Source organism: Camarhynchus parvulus, chromosome 1 (genome assembly GCF_901933205.1).
Source record: "Camarhynchus parvulus chromosome 1, STF_HiC, whole genome shotgun sequence".
Lineage (NCBI taxonomy): Eukaryota > Metazoa > Chordata > Aves > Passeriformes > Thraupidae > Camarhynchus > Camarhynchus parvulus.
The window spans coordinates 40,192,222-40,214,044 of NC_044571.1; the positions used below are offsets into that span (position 1 = coordinate 40,192,222).

General features: G+C 39.2%; 1 protein-coding gene across 3 annotated transcripts in view; it reads right to left on the reverse strand.

The window, feature by feature from the left end:
* The window catches only part of FARP1 (FERM, ARH/RhoGEF and pleckstrin domain protein 1), a 200,027-nt gene that overhangs the window by 146,148 nt on the left and 32,056 nt on the right, over window positions 1–21,823 (reverse strand). For all 3 annotated transcript variants that reach the window (XM_030968492.1, XM_030968404.1, XM_030968312.1), the window contains exon 2: window positions 14,965–15,160. In XM_030968492.1, the coding sequence (XP_030824352.1) occupies window positions 14,965–15,135 (171 nt within the window). In that variant the 5' untranslated portion in view covers window positions 15,136–15,160. The remainder of the gene's footprint in view (window positions 1–14,964; window positions 15,161–21,823) is intronic.

The following is a 21,823-nucleotide window of genomic DNA, read 5'->3' on the forward strand; positions in this document are numbered from 1 at the left end:
ACACATACATGCCTTTGAAGCCTCAAGCAGTTTCAAGTCTAAAAACAAGGACTGAAATTCCTTCAACTTGCTAAGAGAAACCTGAGATGTATCCATTGCCTCTTCTCTGAACAACTGAAAAAGCACAATAAATTCCCAACCTTCCTTGCAGCCTTTGCCTGAGGAGCTCTATGAGCAGCTGAAGTGGGTCTGCAAGCTGCAAAATAAACCTGCAAGCAAGGACTACTCACTGTGCTTGACAAGAAGTGAAGAGTTACATCCAACATCTCAATTAGTAGTTACATCTACATCATGCATCCACATTTATATATAAAATGTTCCCATATTTTTAATTACTCCCAGCATGACTATGATTGCTGCTAATGGAAGTTAAGGAAAACAGACTTCAGATGAATGTACAACACAGTTCACCCAGCTCTGTAAAATTCTTCTGTGTTTAAGGCAGACTGGTTATTTGCATCAAACACTGCCAGATAACCTTAATTTTGTGAAGTGGACAATAAGACAGCACTAAAGCCAGCATCTATTATAATAACCTGTAATCTTACACTGGAGCTGTAACTAGTTAATTTTGGGATCAAAAGAGTGTGGTGTTAGGTTGTTTTTATATTAACACGTATGATTCACTGTGAACAAAGAAATGAGAGCCTACTTTAATTTTGCCAGTTTGGGAAGGGAGAGTAAACTGATACCAGCATTCAAGTGTTTTTTCCAACTCTACCCATGAGATCTATCAAAAGTAAATTAGGGGAAAGCAATTCACAGCAGCATTTCCTGCCTTTTGAAAGGTCAGTCCAGACCATGTGAATATTTAGCTATCTTCATAAATGGTGACCTGGATCTTGGACATCAAAGGTTAGTAGGACTGTGTAATCAAAGAGCTATATAATCTCAGTGCATGTTGAATGTTGAACCTCTATGATGTTTGTTTCAAATACTTTCTAAGCACACAAAACTTCATCACCAAAAATCCACACAGGTCTCAGTAGTTACTGCTAATATCTTTATCTTCAGCAATCATGGAAAAACTGAAAAAGGTCTGTTCCAAAATACAGTGGAGGTCACTGAAGAGCATTTACAAACACAGAACCTAGACCTGATTTGTCCTCTGAGTCTATATAAGAGGTCAGGATTCCATCATTAAATTACTAAAAACATCTGAACCACCAGTTTCAGTGCTTAAAAAAGAAGCTCCACTTATCAGTCAATGGAGCATCCACACAGCATTTCCTGAGAGACTTCATTAAAGGAAGCATACAAGGAAGAACAGGCTATAAAATACTGACCTGAGGCCTGTTTTGTTTCAAATACTTGCACCTCAGCATATTTGGTCATCCACACCCAAAATACACACCTATTTCTGTACTAATTGGTTGTGCCTTAAGGCTACTTTCACCTGCTTGCTTTTTGGAAATGGATGATTGACTGGATAGTGTTTCATGTTGTTTCAAAACCTGGCTTAATGAAATGGCAAGCACTGCTCTTGTGTTCTCTCTTTCCTGAATTTGCCAATTTTAATGTGAATTCCTTTCTTTTCAATATATTTTTGGTGACCCACACAGACATTTTGACTTGAGCTGTGCTTATTAGGACAAGAAAGGACAATCAAATTATGTCCAGACTCCAGAATTTGTAGACATGTCTCAGCACTATTCTGACCAGTGAGACACCACCATTCCACATACTGTTTCAAGCAGAACAAACACCACTGTAGTTACTTCACTTGCTTCCAACCTTAAAGTAACCACATTCTTAAGCTATCCCAAAGCATGGAGGCTCTTGGATGGTAATTATACATATTAGAGTCAGCCCTTTACCACTTTCCAGTTGATGGCCTGGACAGACTTGAATTGTGTGCTTTCTTCTCTTATTTTTTTGGTTAACAGCCCACCTAGTTAAAATACTGCAAGAGTCTGTGCCTCTACTCTTCCCCAGCAAGCCTGGCAGGCACTCTGCCAACTCCTCCTTTTCAGTTGTGAGGGAGAACAAGAATATCCTGCTGCAGCAGCCAGCTGGCTACCTTCTCCTGTCAAGGACTTAATATACTTCCATAAAGTATTCAGCTGTTGCTGGATGAGAGACAGAGTGCTCTATAGTGCCTTCTTCAAACAGCCCTCCTCCTTGACTAGCACAGACTGAATGGATGAAAGAACCATATGCAAAGAAACAGGAATGAGGGTACAAACACAGCCTTCATTCTTTGGATAATCAAAAGTCACCTAATTCATCTTAACCTTTAAGCCAAATATTTTCTCTCCAGGACAAAGGCTCACCAGATGAAAGTTGAATCTGAAAAACCTTCAAGCTACTTACATGTTCTATTGTCTTTTCATCATACTTAGCTCAAGTTTGGCTCAACAAAAGCTTTCTTGTATCAAGGGCGAAAACATTTCCATTCTCTTAAAAAGAGTGCAAGAAAACCAAAGATTTCCAATTTTGTTTTAAACATGAATATTCCCTTTCAAAGACTCTATCTCAAACAATGTATCATTAAGAAAATGAAAATGAAATCGTGGAAGAATAAGTAGGACTTGCCAATTCTTACCTTGTTTTCTTAATGAATAACAAATTCAGTCAGCACTGGAACTTCTGTTGCCATGGCAGCAGGAAGCCTACCATTCCAGTAATTTGGAATCACTTTGTTGGTCATTTCAGTCAGATGCTGGAAAACTTGCTCCAGCTACTCGCTCTGCCTCATTTGCCAGCCCTTCTAGAGACAGCCTGTCCTGCAGGTGCCACCCTGCACCCTCCCTCCTCTTCTGCCCAAGGGTCAGCACCCACACAGCAAGCAATAAATACTCAGCATCCTAGGCAGCTCTTCCCTGACAGCTGGCAAGACGCTGGAATAACGGCAGGAGCCTAGGAAATGAGAAGTTGAGCCCTGGAATGGGAAAAAGGGGCCAGAAGAGCCACAGGGCTCCTGCTCTGGTGTGAAGATGGGGGTAGTGGAGAGAGGCAATGAACAGATGTGAAGCCAAGTAGATTAACTCACTCAAGCAGCTGTGGCAGGAAGTGCCTGGTGAGGAAAGAAATCTCCCAATCTTTCTCCATTCTGAGAACTCAGAACATTAAACTGCCTCTCAAACAAACGGGTTCCAAAATTAAAACAACCCCAAATCACTCTTTTGTTGATCACTTGCATTTTCAGAAGCCTGGGTTTCTTTTTAAACTGCTGCAGCTTGCAATATTTAAAAGCCATGGAACTGACATAAGCTGATTTACACCACCTTACTGTTAAATTTACCACTTAGGTTTCACTTTGCAAGTCAACTCTCCACTGTCTTGGGATATGTGAAATGGCCTGTGCTGAGCTGGTTACTTTGGGTATTTTTAATGAAGGTATTTTCTTCACTCAAATATATTTTAGACTACTGTAATTTGGATTCAATGTATTTCTTAAAAGACCATTCTCCTGACATCAACATTGATAATGCCAAATACAATTAAAAGGAGCAGGCAGTTATGTTATGGCTGCACATACAACTTTATGGCTCGAATATGCAACTGTGCCTTAGCAGAATCTTAGGTACAGCTCTGAGTTCAAATTAATCATGTTAATGTAACAGACTTGCAATTTGCAGTAATTTTTAAGAGCTGCATCATTAACTTTCTGCTGTATGTAAGCATCAATAGGTGGCAATTAAAAAGAAGAGCAAGTGAAGGGTTCTGCTTCCAAATCTGACTGCACTGTTTATTTCTAGTGCTATTCCTTTATGTGACTGTGCCACGCTGTGATGTTTAAGACACAAAAGCACCAGACCTCCAGTGTTTAAGTACAGACCAAAAAAATGAATTCAGGTAAATCAGTGATTTGTACAAGTCCAGCACAATGCTTTCCTCCTACTCTGAGTTTTTTTTATACTTCTGCATCTTCAGAGGCTCCTTTTTCCCACCTATCCCACTCTTTTTCCATCACTTTCTTGTCTGCACTTGATCTGTCCCTAAAGCAGACTTGCCCTTTTCTAAACAAATCCTTCTTCACCTGACCTTCTTCTAGTCAGTCAATCACCAAAACACAATCATCACAGATAATAATAACTGGCCCATTTCTGTGATGCAGTTTAAACAGAGTAATTCAAACCTTACAAAGCTGAGATTAATATTACTTTCATCCATTTAGAGGAAGTAAAAGAAGAAGCAAACTGCTAGAACTTTCTGCTAGAGAAAGACTGTGGAGGTAGGAAGCATCAGTAAATCCAAAAGGGGCTTCAGTTTAACTCTCAGTAAAACACTACTGCTGAGGACTTGAGCTCTGGTTTTTTTCTTCCCCCATGGCATCCTAAATAGAAGCTGAATGCAACATAAAAAAAAAAAAGAATAAAAATTTCAAAACAAAAAAACCCCAAAAGTAGACAAACAAAAAGCCCAAAACAGAAAAAACCCACATATACACACAAAAAAATCCCCACCACGTCCAAAACATACCTGGAATTTACTTCACAGCTATACCTATGCAGGACATCAATCATTCCAGTGAAACAAGCAACAACAGCGTTAGCTGACCCTCAAAGACTTGTTCTCTCAGCCCAAGGAAATGCTGAACCGTTTCCTCAGTAACCTTTTGTCACTTTTCCTGGCTAAGTTGTGTGTATATGATCTTCCCTGTGATGAAACATAAGCAGCAAAGATCTGAGATGCTCTGTAGAGAAGTGACCTTTCCACTGAAAGGCATACATACACACATACCTGTTCAAAGTTACAAAGGCATATATATCTGCTCAAAGTTACTCCTTTCATGGAACAGACACAGAAAGAAGTCACAATGGCTGTACTCAGCCTACCTACCTAGGAGAAACAAAAAGATTACCTGCTCCTAATTCTACTTCTCTAACAACAGCAATCCAATGGCTTCACATGCAAAAAAGTCTGAAAACTTAGCTCTTCCAAAGTTGGCACAAATCCAGGTTTTCATGAGATCTTCAGAAGAGTTTGCTGACTTTTTTTAAGTAGATGCAGTTATGAAAGTCTCTCCTGTTCACAAAAGCTGCTCTCCTGCAGCTTGCTATTTCTACCTTGCTCTTCTTGAGATTTTGGCAAAGTCACAGAGTTGAGTATGTTGTGACACAATCAGCCATTTGAAGCGTTTGCTTTTCACTTGAATTTTATTTTTAGAATCTCCCATAGTCTTTCAAAGCACACATAGGCATACTTTGACATGAAGTAAAAATCTATGAAGAAAAGCTGAAGGGTCTGACAAACTCTAGAACATAAGTAAGATCTCTCATTTATAAAATTACTACTGCCTCATTTCTTTTATAAGCCCACAGATACGGCTGCATGGCAAACACTCATATGCCATACAGAAAACCTGAAGCTTTCTCCCTCAGAACTACAAGTCACAGGCTTAAAAGTGTCAGATCTTCAACTGGAAATCCTGCAACTCTGAAATCCAACTAAGGCTCTCAAAGAAAAAAAAGAGCACATCAGTCCTCAATTCTTACAGTTAAATGTTTCTTAGGGACCATCTGCTCACTGCTGGCCCTGCCTTGAGCCAAGAGCTGGACCAGACTACTTGCACAGTCCCTTCCACTCTGTATCATGCTGTGAGTGAGTATACAAGTGCTTTCATGAAAACCATTGCCTTTTGCCACGTTTATCATTGACTGCAGAGGTGTTTCTGAATTACTCTGGAACATCTAAGAGCAAAGAATACTGAGCTACATATACTTCTGATTGCAGAGCTACTCTGTATGAATCCAGTAATAAAAACTACTTGATAATGTCCTTTTGTATTTGCTGACCTGTATCTTTATATCAAAGCTTCGACAAAGCATTCTCTCTTACATCAGTTTACATGCATTACCTTAATTAACTCTGCAAAATCCCTCTTATTTCAATTCTGTTCACCAAAATGACTGTATGGTTGTATCTGAGATTAATTTCAAAAGGCAACTCTTACATAAAGACTCCTGGATGGCATCACCATATAATGTAACCCAGCTTACGTCCAGTAACTCCACTCAACCGGAGACAATGGAAAGTGGATGAGGATCCTGCTCATCCCTGCCAGCAAGCAGAAAGGAAGGTGTTCCCTAAATCACAGTCACTCCAGACCCAGGACCTACTGCTCTGCCCAAATGTGCTCCTTGCAAAAGACCAGAGAGAGAACTCTACGAGGAGCTATGCTGTGACCTGTCCACACAGAGGATACAAAGGTGAATGTTTACCAAGAAAGGACAAAACTCAGATGACAGTAGGGAATAAAACTGAGCATCTGCACCAGAGAATGAAGCAATGAAACGTGAAGAGTCACTGAAGAGCAAAAGGTCCCCCTTTATGCAAGAAGAACTAGCCCCTGAATGCTAAGCAACGTCTACACACAAATACATAGTACTGCACTATCTACTAAATGGAGATAATTGTAAATTCAATAAGAACTGTATGAAAACATAATGACATGAGAACAAGACCAGAATTATAAAAGCAAGGCAAACTGAAGAAAAAAAAGAAGCAATTACTGCAGGTTCAACCAGAAAACCAGGTGAGAAGGTAACAGTGAAAGAAATAAGAAGAAAAACTCCCTGCTGCTGTGCTCTGCATGAATATTTGCATCTGCCAAAAGGCCATCAAAAAGCAAACTGGCACTAAGTCATAATTCACCATTTGCTATTTATATTCTGGCAGCATTATGTTTGTGCAATTTCTATCAAAGCCTCCATTTTGGGGATGGGGATAAGGAGATATTGTAATCTACTTCTGCAACTGCTGTTTGTATTTGCTGAGTTATCTGGCACTTGATGTGTGCCTCATGCATCACTTTTTATTCAAAAATTGACATGTTTATCCAAGAATGATTGTAACACGGTAGCCTGATTCAGATACACACAAAAGCTCTGGCAGACATTTTCAGCCACGCGTTTTATGTGATTTACACATTGGCATACAAAAGACAACATTTAATTGTGCGTGTGTATTGTAATCACAGCCTGGTGGAGGCAGCTCATTGGAGCAGTGGAGATAAGTCTACAGGTAAGCAGCATATTAATAAGTTTCTGAAGGCTTTTACATCTGGGAACTGGTGGAGGCCTTTATACTGTACCAAGATAAGACACGCTGCTTTAATCACTGCATCCAAGCTATAAAGGTTTCTTTAGATAATTTTAAGCTAGTCAAATTTCACTTTCAAACCACAAATTATCTTAAGTAAAAATTGGATACTTCCTCCCACTCTGAAAGTTTGAGTATGAATGAGAATGTGACTATGCCATTGCAGAAAGCATCCCTAATTCTGACTGTAGATACAGCCCTTCCAGGTGATGAGCACTTTCTCCCCAGTGCAGCACTGCACGTGGCTTGTAGTAGAGAGACCTGACACTGCACTGAGGAAGGACATCACCACAGAATGGAGCTGGGTAAAGACCCAGGAGATAGACCCAGGACTAATGCATCTTTCCACTGTTGTCTCCTGTTTCTTTGGAGAATACCAATAGGAAGGAATTGAACCAGCAGTTCCAAAGGAACTGCAGAGAGGAAGAGAGAACAAAAAGGATAAGCAATATAAGGGAGCATGTGCTAGTGCCAACAAAGGAAGGAACAAGAGGCACCAAATGAGAAAACCAAGCAAGTGAACAAAACCAAGCAATTTGAACTAGAACTTGGCTGCTGATTCTGCTTGGTTTTATTGATGATGACAATCATTATATCCATGTCATTTGACTGCATGCAGGTGGTAAGGATGTTCCTTATCTTGATATCCAGCTGATCCGTTTCAGGTATGAGGGACCCACATCTACGCTGGATCTACAAATAATATATCACAGTATTTTTCCTTTTAAACTGCATGATACTGTTTTATAGTTAAATGCTACATAAATACAGTTGGACTCAAAGATCTTAAAGGCCTTTTCTGACCTAAATGAGCTTATGATTTCCTGTTACTATTAGAACTAGAAAAAGCTAGAAAAAGCAACATTAGGGATATACAAGCACCTCCAGAGAGCAATTAATCTCCTCCTAAAATACACATTTGAGACAGGTATGATGAGCAGCCTGTTCAATGCACCATACTTTCACCCTAGTATGGATGAAAATTATTAGCTGGGGCTCTGACATCTAGCTTTTAAAAATTTCAAGGATGGAAGAGGTGAACCTCAGTCCCAGGGGAAGGATGCACACAGCAAGCAGTTCAGCTCTCCTCCTGCCTCTGACCAGAGGCAGAACATCCCTCCCATCACCCCTGGAACAGGAAAACACAGAGGTAGCAAAATCAGAGTGTGTACCACTGGACACCCACACATGTACAGTCTGAAGAGGAGAGATTGCAAACAGCTCCCACTGTTCCTTGGACATTTGTCATCTCCAAACAGGTGGCCCAAGGAAATGCCCCATAACTGGGGAGATGCCCACACTCCCCACACAGATCATCCATCCAGTCTCACCAGCACAGTGCAAACCAACTTACAGGCACAGACACTACTACCAAAATTAACAGCATCATTGCACGGAGCCCTTCAGTCAGGGCAGCAGAGTTCACAAACACTCCCACAATGCCTCTGCATCCACAGCTGCCCTTCCTGAGCCAGCTCCATCCTCTGCTTTGAGCTGGCTCACACACTGCTGAGTGACTTGGTGAGTCAGCTCAGCAAGAGAGGTGAAAAGGCAATATTTGAGAAGCTTTCCATGATTACAAGTTAGGCTAATTCATCCAAGAAAATTACATGCATTTCCTAGATATCTTCAAATACATCAATCTAGTCTGAGAATGGACTGGATTTGTTGGCACTTAAAATTACATTCCCACTTATTCTATTCATTCGACAGAATCTTAACAAAGAAATCAGCAGTTTAAACAGTCTGCTGCCTTGGGTTACAGAAGTTTGCTTGCGAATTATTCTCTCTCCCACTTTGAAAAGCACATAAATTATTAGCACGCATCACTAAAATATCCTGTCTTTCAACAAAGATATTCTAAACATTTGTCAACAAAAATCAGTTTACTGGGTAGCCACTAACAATATTCTGCTAAGAAAAATGCAACTGTGTTTGAGGGTTGGAAAAAAAATAATCATCACTTTTCTTGCAATTTCAGAAGACCAAGCAGAGCTGGCGTGACAATTAGTGAATATTTAAGTGCTTGATATTCACTGGAAATAGTCTGACAGCAATGGCCAAATAATTTCAGGCACGAGAAGAAAAGAAAGTCTCAGACTGATGAATAACTGACATTTGACCTGCTGTTCACTTCCTAAGCTGGAAAAAAAGCAATTCATAATTGAACTGAAGTTGAAGCTGGCTAAGAAAGCAGAAAACACTATTTTACTTTTCTGCATTGCCGTGCTGTCTCATGCTCTTTTTAATAAATTGTTTATTTCACTGGTTATAATTGCATATTGAGGACAGATGTAAATACCTAGATAAGGCAGTTATCATTACCCACAAATATAAAAAAAAATAATTCAAACATTTATAAAACTGTGGCTGAAATTTTGAATTTAATAGGTAACACAGTACTTGTGGAAATTTATAAGAAAGCACATGTAATGTTTGTTATTAACTACTGAGACTTTCTAATATTTACCTTTTCCTGGCACACATTTTGGCTTGAAGCTGGTGGGAGCACAGTTAACAGACAACATTTTCCCCACAAAGGGAATGTGAACCACCACCATATGACTGCATGAACAAACAAAACCAGCCAAACAAAAAAAAACCTCGCCCAGAACATTATCCTTAAGAAACAGACCTCCCAAGAGGATTATGAAGTCCTTCTCTGAAAAATTTGAGATGGAGGCAGAGAAATTCCCTGCCAAGGTACTACATCCAAACTCCAGTGGAAGATAAATAGCTGTAGATCCAAGACCATTTGGTCTTTATTCTGTATTCTCAAGTAATCTGAAGCTTTTCTCTTCCAAGAGAAGAGCAAACTGAAATGAAATGTTTACAAGTGACGTTTACAGAGGATTACACCTTTACCCTGCTTTCTATTAAGGGACTCCTGTTGCTTAAGAAACCCGTGTTAATCCCCCAAAGCAGATGAAATTTTCCAATCCTGCATATTTCACAAAGCTTGAACATATTCAAAGGGAAAGGAAGTTGACACAATACAAAAACCAGATGTTTAATAAACTTGAGTAATCGGACAGGCAAACATGTTTTGGTCCTTCCAAAAGACAGCCGCAAAAAGGAAGCAACTATTCTCTTGCAGACACAATAAAGAAGACTTTGGTTTGGTTTTAATTAGAGAACAGATCCTAACCCAAAGAAGAATCCTAACCTTCTGTGACATACTTTGATCTCACCTTTGATACCAAAAAGAAAGAAACAGCTCTTACTCGCTATTTAGCATCAATAGTATCATCCCAGTCACATCAGCTTCATTCACCCCGAGAGCAAGACATGATCAGCAGCAAGCATCATATCAGTCAGGGTTAAGCCTGGTCTGAGTCACCAAATCATCAAATCATCCTGGCAGTCTAACCAGAGAATCAGTCCTGTCTTCAGCATTACCTAGACAGCAACTACACTGACTCTGCACTTAGGAACAGTTTTAAAACAGATGACTTCTGGCAATGAAACAACTATAAAAGTAAATATAATATAAATGGCATAGACACTAAACATGAAAGGGTTTTTTTTTCCCCCAGAAGGATCTGAAGTAGATGCAATCATCAGCTATTTTTACTGTTCTTTAAAAACTGTATTTCATTTTCACTTAAACTGCTTTGAATCTATAGGGGAGATCATATGAAAACAAATATATGAAAATCTAAGTTTTGCTAGGGCTTTATGGAATCAATCCTGTTCTCTTTCAACTAACTTAGGTGAGAAATAAAAGCAGAGGAAAATCAAGCAGTACAGAACTGTACATCTTCACTTTCTATTATATAATACACAACCTCTGTTTTGCAGTGTGAGGTTCTGCAAGTCTTCAGGTTGAAGCGTCAACCTTTCAAAATGCCCAAGATCTATTTATCTATATATGATTATCATTGTGTGTACACAGGTGGAAAATGTTCTTCCTCCTTCCTATTTTTAGCTAAAGCTGTCATCCTCTTACCTAGCAGAAAGGAAATGTATTTGCTCATTCTATCACATAAGTCAGCCTAACACTGGCTGAAACAGAACACTGTATTTATGTGGGACCTCTGCAGTTCCCACTTAGCATATCTAACTAATTTGTCAGTGAATACAGCCAAAGTGGAAATTAGAAACAAAAAGCAGAGGAGAAATATATTCCACACTTGCATGCAACATCATGACCAACAGCTGCAAGTGCTGGATGATCATGAACTCTTGACTCATGGCCTGATTTTCAGGCACTAATCACCTGCAACTGCAGCTGACATCTAGTTCTTGTCTGAGAGTTGGTGCCAGACAAAAAACTAAACGAACAGAGCCTCAGTCATAAAATGCTGAATAACTTAAAAGAGGGAAGCATGTTCTACGTAATTTGTCTTCTCATAGCTGAAGAGATAAAAAATGTGCTCAAAAAAGATAACTGATGAATTTTATACTTTCCTTATATGTTAGAGGCAGGAAATACAAAGTCAAAGTCATGTAATCTTTTTTTATTTTTTTAATAGCAATGCCTACCTTTCCCCCTTCTCCTTCAAGCATGCATACCCAACCAGCTAAATGGATGTGTGTAAAAGGATCCAGGATTATCTATTCAAGTTTTCACTAGCTTTTTGGAATACAGAAATGTTGAAAGATTCTTCAACAAAATACTGTTTGCTAACAGCAAGCAGCATAGAAGATTTTTTCTTATGTATCCCTTTCTTTTACAATATTCCATTTACAACAATTGATGAAAAGGCCTTCATTGTGGCTTCTGTTTTTGAAGTTTCCCATACAAACTCTCCCCACATAGTATGGGGGGTTTTTCCTGTTAAAAAATACATAATTTACGGGTCCATATATAGGCATGTGGATGTCTCCTCTCTTTTTTGTTCATTTGGATTTTTGTTCTTGTGAGAAGTAATACAGTGAGCCAAACATGGTATGATTTTATGGCATCAAAGTACTAACACCTAAAGAATAATATTCCTCTAGAAACTCAAATGGCACTGGAGTTACTTTATTTTTAAACAGCCCAAAGAGCAGCAGCACTGAGGGGTAATGGAAGTAGGTCATATTTTCCTCCTGTTTTGTTATATACAGAACAGACATAAAAATCTGATGGATTTGGCACTCATAGTAACAAGTCATCTGTATACAATGTGAGAAAAGGGGCTGCTTAAGAGCAAGGAGATTGAATCATGTCTCCTGGAATATAATTTAAAAACAAACCAAACCAAAATTCAATAAACAAGAAAAAATAAACAAGCACACAATAAAAACCTAAACCCATGACAACGTTCAAACAAAACAATAACACACCCAATAAAAATACCACATAGATAAGGTCTTACAGCTAATGGGACAATGGTGCTGAAGGTATAACAAGAGTAGCACAGAGGCAGGACCAGACAGATGGACAGTCCCAACTACTTCAACACTTCCGCCAAACTCAGGAGGAAGCAGCACCAGCATCTCTTTCTGTTTTTATGCAGACTTCATGAGAAAAGAATAAACTGGCATCATTAAACTTTATACCATCCTACAAGACACACTACAAGCATCAATAAAACCACCCAAAGTATGGCTCATTTGCTAACACAGAAAGGTTTGTGCAGCAAAATTCCTGAAATTGTAGGAAACAAATCCTCCTCAGTTTATACTTGTATCGTATTTGCAAAGTTATTTTCATAATCATAGCAGCTCAGGTTTTGGGAAGCGTAGTTCAGATCTTCAACCACACAAAAAGTCTTTAATTCTCCCCTGAAAAGCAAACCCACAGATGTGCTTAGGCATGTATGTTTAATGTCTTCTGCCCACGGCCACACTTGCTGCTCCTAAAATATTTTGTTGAAATGGTATCACTTTCCTTTTCTGTGTATACTGCACCAATTTGGCTAAAAACATGAAGCTTATAAATAGGAACATGGGGTTTCCAACATGAATAAACATCTCAGTTTAGATGTATCAAAACTTAATCAATTTTGTGAGATGGGACTAAAACAATTAATATCTTTTAGAGCAGACTGAAAATACCATGTATTCCTCCATTTGACTATGCATAGGTTAAAGACAAAAGGCTTTATAAAAGATTTGCTATAAAAGATTTTTTATCTAAGCATTCTGCATATTTTACCACAAGATTTGGCTTTCAAACCAACTGGGCTTTCCTTGAATAGTAATGGTTATGAAATAAAAGTCTCTGAAAACAATTATATTGAAGTGATCACAACAGAAAGTTGTTTATATGCCCAGGTCTTCCAGGTGTTGCTGAAGTTAAAAACAAATGAAATGTTGATACTTTCTAATATTGAAGACCAAAAAATACTGCTTTCTCAAACTCCCAGAAGCAAAGCTGGAGTTACAGGGTGCATTGCATCCACATAATCTTCTATTTTCTTCTAAACAATTTAATTAAATGGACCTAATCTAGAAATGGTTTCTGTTAAGTGTCTGTACACCATTTTCAATTTTCAAAATACAGTGAATGAGCATCTACAGTGAATTAGCATCTACAGATGGGTTAAAAAACCCCAAACTTGTCTCTGGAATAATAGAGATATTTATATCACATAAAAGAACACCAAAATTTTATTAGTGTTTGATGGTTTAAACTATAACTACACTTTTGAACAGCAACCATTATCTAAAGGCTGCTTTTACCTAAAGACTGTTTGCTATGGATATTTGACAGGTATTCTGAAAGGTACAAAAGTGTAACAAGTTGCTACATACATGGACATTTCACTTGAGGGCAGTTCAGTTCACCCATAACCTGCCTGCCCAGAGAATTTGCCTTCCACTAGAATAAAATCTGAGACTGAACACATAACTGCAGTTGGATCACAAACAGCAGCAGAGAGCAGATCAAAAAGCATCTGCATGTACACATAGAAAATAGACAAACAAAACCTCATAAGCAGGTCATAGAAACATTATAAACATTTTTTTAAATTATAATTTTCATAATCAGCATTCCTTCATGTTAATACAGGGGTAACATTTTTCCCTAAACAAACAGTTTAGGGCACTGTATGTCTAAGACCTCCGTATCTTGCTGGTGATCCTCCATTTTACAGAAGAGAAATCTGAGCCAATGAAGGCATGAAAATTACCATAGCTACAGAAAATGCAAGTAACAAAGGATGAAATTTGAACTCAGGTTTCTACTTTCCTATTCGCTGAAGCCTGAAGACTTTGAAAAATATACATTCCAGTACACTTCCATAACAGCAGCAGTGTTCAACCACACTTCATGTTAATTGTGTAAGTATGGCATGTTAAAATCATTAGTGGCTACCAACAGATAGATTGTATGAAACTGGATTGGTCTTGGTATCAGAACTAATTCTACTGATTCTACTGATCACAACCACACACTAAAGCAATAGCAGCTCTGTCTCCCTGGCAAGGACGAACCCAGAGTAATCTCAACAGGGTACAGAGAAACTTTAGATGACACTGCTTTGCTGCTTTCTTTGCACTCAACTTCTGTGAGAGCACTCAGTGCTTGTAAAAGTGATATAAATTACTGAAAACTTTGATGATTTCAAGTTAATATCCTAAGGACTTGCCAGAGGAAAGACAAAAAATCTGTATAGATTTTCTACAGCTTACTGGATCAAGAGCAAAATAGCAGCAAGGAAGTACATCAACTGTTCAAAAAGTAGAGAAAACCACTAATGTAATATTTGAAGAAAAAAAACCACCAAGGACTTTAACTTCTCTTGAAGCTGTTCAAACAGAAAAGGAATTAGTAACTGTAATCTACAGTTCACTTCCCTGTTTAATGCTATTGTATTGCCCCATGATCTATTTAATGCTGATATACACAACAGCCATTTTCTCTGCAACATGAATTCATTAGCCAAAGAATTACAGCTGAAATAGAAAGAGAACTGGTTTGAGAATATGCATTATCAGAAATGCCTAAATAATCTTTGGCCACCCCAACCTCCACATCCTTACCGGAATGTCAAAAGTTTCTTGTGTGTCATCCAGCATCTGAATTTTGATAGAGACAAGTTTTCCTGGAGTTGTCATAGGTGGTTTCTGTCCATGCTCCAAAGTACTGATCCCAGCATTTTCCTGAGCTCCTAAGCGGGATCCTGCTGTTGGTCTCTGCTCAGTTTCACCCATGTTTAGGGAAACTTGTTTCTTATATCTGACAAAAGAATAAGGGCAAAGAAGACCATATCAGTCATAAAGAAGATGTTTAGCACATAAGCATCATGGTATACATCCTTACAGGCAGTAAACTGTATGACCATTAACAACAAGTAAGAGCCATCACAATTTCTTCTTAATGTTTAATATGAAGACAAGAAAATCAGGCAAATTTTATACTTTTCAAAATATACAACCTAATCACCTCCGTGGGGTAAGGCTGATAGACAAGGCTATGGTACTGCATGAGGGGGAATTATTCCTTTCCTCCTGGAAAAGTAAACAAGACCACATTGGAAACAGAGCACGACAGAACCCAGATTTCAATTAATTATGTAAATTTTTAATTACTTATGAATCAGGCTGTTATCGTCCCCAGGCAGGATTCCCAGAGAAGGTAGGAAGGCAAGAAGAGCAGGTGGGACAACTCAGCACTTGCTGACCATCACTCCCTCTTGGCTACATCAGCACTTTTTCCTCCCAGCCTTCTCTGGCACTTTGCAGCTGCCACCTTGGTAAGGATCTGCAAAGTGGGAAAGCCAAGGGGTACAAGATGACACCAATTATAAACTGGGGACCAGAGCTGCTCTAGACCTGGGGCCTGGCCTGATCCCACTGATGAGCCAAGAACTGTGAGGACATGCTACTGGGAGGCCAGGAAAAAAGCCAACACCGACTGGCAAATTCTTCATTATTGGCACAACTCTGAACCTCCTTTTTTAATTCCAGCACCATTAGTTTTACTTGCTGAGTGTTACACATCACACTAGAATTTTATTTCACTTTTCCCACCCTGCTTTTTGACACTCTAGATGGGTTTCTGATGAAACCCACTTCTACTGTCCATTTATCTTTCTTGGTAAATGCATTTTCATTCTGCATGACTTTTATACAGTGATCAACGACCAAAACATGTAGCACACAGATGGGGACAAATGGAAATGTAACTTTCTAGCTGAACAGAGGCATAAGAAGAGTACTGCCAGTCACTGCCTGGCTTTAACTCTGAGGTTACAATTACTGAGAGGCCTATATGGGAAAAAAAGGAGGCACAAGACAGCCTATGAATTTGTGAATGCATCACCAGTTCTACAGGATTCTATAAAGAACAGTGACAGGTAATACGACACCGGTTCCCACCATAAAGATAGAATAAAAACAGCCCTGTCTTTGGCAGGATACACTATTTACTACACACTACTCTTCCATGTCCTGACTAATCTGTTCCCACAGATTTTTTACACAGCAAACACTAGGCATAAAAAAATTTAAAACAGCACTTGGATTAAAAGAAATGTTAGCTGAGAAGGAAGGGAATCAAAAATTATGGATCCCACACTTCTAAATAACAGCTCAATGGGCACAAGTGAAGGAGAAGAAAAAAATGCAGGCAAGCTTTTGCAACAATTCATCACTAACCTGACCATCAAGGTCAGAGAGATACTAGTGAAACCTACCCAAGCCCATGCCAACTACTACCAGAGAGGCAAATTTCTCCTCAATTATCATTGCAATCTAAAACTCTATGAAGAATCAATTATATTTATTTTATTCTTTAAAAATAACTAAATTAAATCTTTTTATAAGACAAGTAGTGCCAACAAGAAAGCCTCAGCTGGAAACAGGAATTCCAGAAGAAAAGACACCAAGCTCTAAATAGAAAGACTATGGGCCCTGTTGCAAATTAATCTGCTTTTCCTGTGTGTGGACTACACAGGATCATCTAAAAAGGTAGCAGAGGCACTCAGTCCAGAAGGGCACAAAGATTCTGGTCTGAGTAAGAGCTCTCCTGAAGTCACCACATACCCCAGCCAGCACCAAAAGTACAGACAGGACCTCTACAACTGCTGTGTTACTACAGAAGTTTTTGGCTATGTTCTTTCCATTAAATCATAAATACAGCAATCAACCGAGTCAGTTCAAGTGATACCATTAAACAATCCATGCAAGGAAATATTACAGACACTGAACCCTTCTATAAAGGTTCTTCTGACTAGATGATACAGTGGCCCACACAGACAGGCCAATAAACTTTATGAAACACATAAAAACCACTCAAATTTAGGAGCCAAAAAATCATGGAGGAAAGGTAGAAGCAGAACCATTCCACATATACAGCTGATTTTTTATTATTATTAAGTTAGTAATATAGAAATTAATGTTTTAGATATATTTAACCATTTGGTTATAAACACACACTTTCATTTGGAAGCAAAGATCTAAAAACTATTGGCTACCCTGATCACAACCATCTGTTACTTGGAAAATTAAAAGAAGACCTTCCATTTTTTAACCTATATGCCTAAACATCAGCATGCTGCACTGGAAGTTATTTAGTTTTTTTTTTCTGCATGCCACTAGTCTCACTATGCTGCTGCCATAACATCAGCATAATATTTTTACTATGCTTTTATGTAAGAGGCCTTAAAAATTACCCTCTCTAAAATAACAGAGCACATCAGTCAAGCTGTATACTTTTATCTCACTTTGATCTAGGAGACAGTGAACTAAGGTCACAGAACACAACCACAGAGTATTAAGCAAACATTGAGCAAACCTGAGGAGATTAGGACGCCTAATGTCTGTCATGATGAAGAGATGGATCAGGTCTGGACAAACAAGAGAGAAATTCAAAGACTCTCTAGTAGAAAGACAACAGTAAATTGGGGAAGGTATTAATCAAGAAGAAGGAGCAGCAGACACCAGATTCTAGCATATGCAGCTCTAAGCAAAACATGTGGAGACACACAACCAATACAGAAGCAGAGAGTGGCAAACAAAAGAGAATTCATCTGAACTCTGAAAAGAGTTTCTGCCTGCTCTGACAGCTGTTGAAACCCAGGGCCAAGATCAAGTCTATTGTTTCAGCTGCAGGTTCACTGGATGTCAGTGCCGTTCTCAGTAGTGCTGTAGCACCTGCAAGATGGAGAGAGCCTGCTGCAGAGAATGAACCTGTATCCTCACCTGTGTGAGGGGACAAGTTACTGACACAGCAGAGCTGCCCACGGGGGAGTCTTGTCCCCTTCTGCTCCTTCCCAGCTCCCACCCATACAGTCCTGCCTGATGCTGGGCACTGACTCTCACCTTCCTCAGGCTGAACCACGGCACTTCTCTAACTCAAAACAATTCAGTGTTTTGTTCTTGGCTGGGTTGGCAAATTAAATCAGCTCTCAGCAGGCTGGAAAATCCAAGGCCAGGGTGAGCTAAGCCCAGCCAGCTGCTCTCAGGCCACTGGGCTGACTAAAGCTTTCTCTGCTTACAGCACCTGGAAGACACAAAAAAACTCTACAACTGCCATTAGATAGATTAGGAGATGTTGTTTTGTTCCAATCACACATTAGTAACCCTTTTATACAGATACTAAATGCTTGGATTAAAAATGTAAGGTCTGTAGATACTTATGCAGTAGCTGGACAAAGGCCACAATGTGGTTCAGCATAAAGCCACCCCAGTTCTCCATGTTCAAAGCAGGCACATTTTATAGCATCAGAAAAGGTTCTGGCCAATTAAAATTTCCACATATTTTCCTCTGGCAGGATGAAAAAAGTATCAAACTCACTTAGTCTAAAGGGAGCTGGGAGTATAAAAAGCACTTGTTGAGGTTGGGGCAGGGAAAATAGGGGCAGGAATAAAGGGTTACAAAAATTACAAAATACTGAGGAAAACAGAAGCAGTATGTTGGAATAGATGCCACTCTGTCTCCCACCTACACTGCTCTTTAGGTCAGACCAGGGCTCAGAATTTGATGCAAGAGGTTCCCAAAGCCTGAAGACTGCTGTTATGAGAGAGAGTGGTACCATATACCTAGGCCCTTTCCACTTCTTTTGCTTTCCTTTATGACATTTCCACAGCATGAAACAGAAGGAAGCACAGTGCTCAGGACACTCCTCTTAAAGGTGGGGAAGCCTGAGGCACAGTGGGATGGTGTGAGTATTGCCCTACCAAAAGCACAGAGCAGACTTGTACACCTTCAGTAAGAGAAAATTCTATACATGCAGCATAAATGGTCAGTGATGCTGCTTTTCCATTAGTACATCAGAATTACCATAAAAATGAAATCAAGCATCTTGAACCCATATTAAAAAATTGTGATAGCATAACAAGGCAACAGGACCAGGAAAACTGAAAATACAATTCAGCCTGAAATGATGGGAAGCAGACAGTTCAGATTTTTATACTGAGAAGCATTATCCTGCTTAATTTGTGCAAGTCTCCAGTGCAACTGTACAAAGCAAATATGATGATTAAAAAAATTTAAATTATTCATGTAAATCACAGAATATCCTGTCTTGGAAGGGACCTAAAAGGATCAGTGAAGTCCAATTTATAATTTCTTTGATAAAACCCAGCACATTTGCAGAAGCACAGAAATGGGAAAAGTTCTTAATAGAAAAACAGCTCAAGCTTGAAGGGCAGTAGTACAGACACAGGTGCTGGGTGTCTGTTTCTCTGCTTGCACCCAGCAGACTAAGTCTGACTCAGACTCTAAAGGAAACCTTGCAGCTAAAGGGATTTGTGTTCATTTTCTTGTCTGCCCTTTCTGCTCACATCCACAAGACTCAGACAGAGAAGGAGGGCAATAAAAATTCAGTTTTTCTGTACCATTAGACTGTCTTCTAGCTCAAAACAGAAAAGGTTAACACTGTAAGTGATGGTTGCTTCATGAAGTGAGAAGTAGAAAAGCTCAAGGAGAGGTATGGTCAAGAAGATAGGTCACGTCTAGTCCCCTGTACTGTCAGTGGAAAAGGGGATGGAGGGTGAAATCCTTAACCAGGCTTGATTTCTAAACACAGATTTATCTTTTTTATCTTTTTCCTGTCCCTAAAGATGCAGAATATTAACCTTGAAAAACCTTCCTGCTCAAGAAAACACCATGGCTGCCTATCAAAAATTAGACAGATTCTTCAGCATTCTGCAGACTTCCTAAAATCTGCAGCAGTAAGAAATTCCCTCAGCTATGCAACGCTATCTCTAAAAGAATAAAATTCATCATTTGTACTGAAAATTAATAGAGCCCACAAAGTTGCCCATCTTGGTCAGACTCTGAAAAATCTCTAAATAACACTCTCATATCCCTTGACCCAGTTTCTGTGGGATGGTTATGCAGCTGGACAGAATAAGCGCTCAGGTTTGTAAAGCAATAGAGTACACTCAGTGAACACCAAACTAACTTAAGCCTGAAACCAATGTCAAATTTAGGCACCTGAGCAGTAACACAAAGCTTTAAAAACTCAAACTGTTCGGTATGCCAATAACGTGGCCCAAAGTCCAAAATAATGAGCATTTATGATTGTACAGGATAAAAAACACCTCTTGCAAGCCTATCAGTTGAGCATTCAGAGTGCCCACATTCATTTCTGGCTTTAGGGCCATTCAGCTTCCAATTGGAACTCATTTATCTTCATTGCATTCAGGTCCTAAAACTGTCTGCAATTCTGTGGCACTAGCAGCTGTCCCAGATTCCAATTCTTCTGCCAGATGTCAGCAAGGAACAGTCCCATCCTGCACAAATTGGATGTGTGCTATCCTTCTTCCTCAGCCACACACCTGTCAGTAGATCTATCAACAAGTGCAGCAATAGATAAATCTATGCTTTCCCAATTGCCTCTGTGAAAATCCTCATCCCTTAAGCACAAATACAGACTGCTCTGTGAATTAAGCCAATCTGGTCTACAAATACTTTATTTCAACCCACAACATTGCAATTACTTTTGATGGCCATCAGTGATATTGAACAAGTCAGTAGACATATTGATTCACTTTGTGTTATGTTTCTGGACAATGTTGCATTTGAAACTACTGAAGGCAAAAAACTTTCCTCCTTCCCTGCATCTCACACAAGCAAGCAGAGCCATTGTACATATGTAAGTGAGCAAAAGCTAACTTACCCTCTCAAGGAACTCCTGAGAAACCTCTTCATACAAGTTACTCTTTTGTGTGATTGTGACTGTTTCCCAACCTCTGGAGACTTGTCTGCACTTTGTTCTTCACTATCCCAACCTGGCACCCCTGCACCATTATCAACGTCACTTACTCGAATCAGGAATGCCAACATCATATTCAAACCAACACTGCCAATTTTAAAGTTTTTATTTCAGGTTTTAAATCAGCCAACTTGAAGGCACTGTACAAACAGGTAATTCTGGCTACACCTGGAAGGAAAATTAGTGTTTCATCTGCTAAGCCAAGGGGATGATTAGCTCCAATTGCTCAATTAGAGACTCTCACCCAACTATGTTTTCCCTTCACATCCAAAGGCACAGTCTGAGCAAAACAGGGATCTTGTGGAGCCGTGAATCCCTTAATAGACCAGAGGGAGGTATTTCCACACAAATGCTTAATTTGTTATTTGATAAGTTAAAATTTGAATTACATATTTCCCACTTGCTTTGCATTTACTGCATCACCATTTAACTACTATGTATGTGTTTATAACATACTCATACATGAAGTTCAACGCTGTTTTTCATTGAAAATACTTCCTGACACTTTGCTTTCCCAATTGGGCAAGATCACACCTCTTCTACAAAATTTCTGCTTTCTCTCGGGCCAGGGGGAAGATATTTCTTACTCACTGTAAAACTCCCAACCTGCTTTCTAAGATGTTTTTCAACCCATTGACAAAACTGCCTGCATAAGAAATTATGCTCAGGAAGAAGCT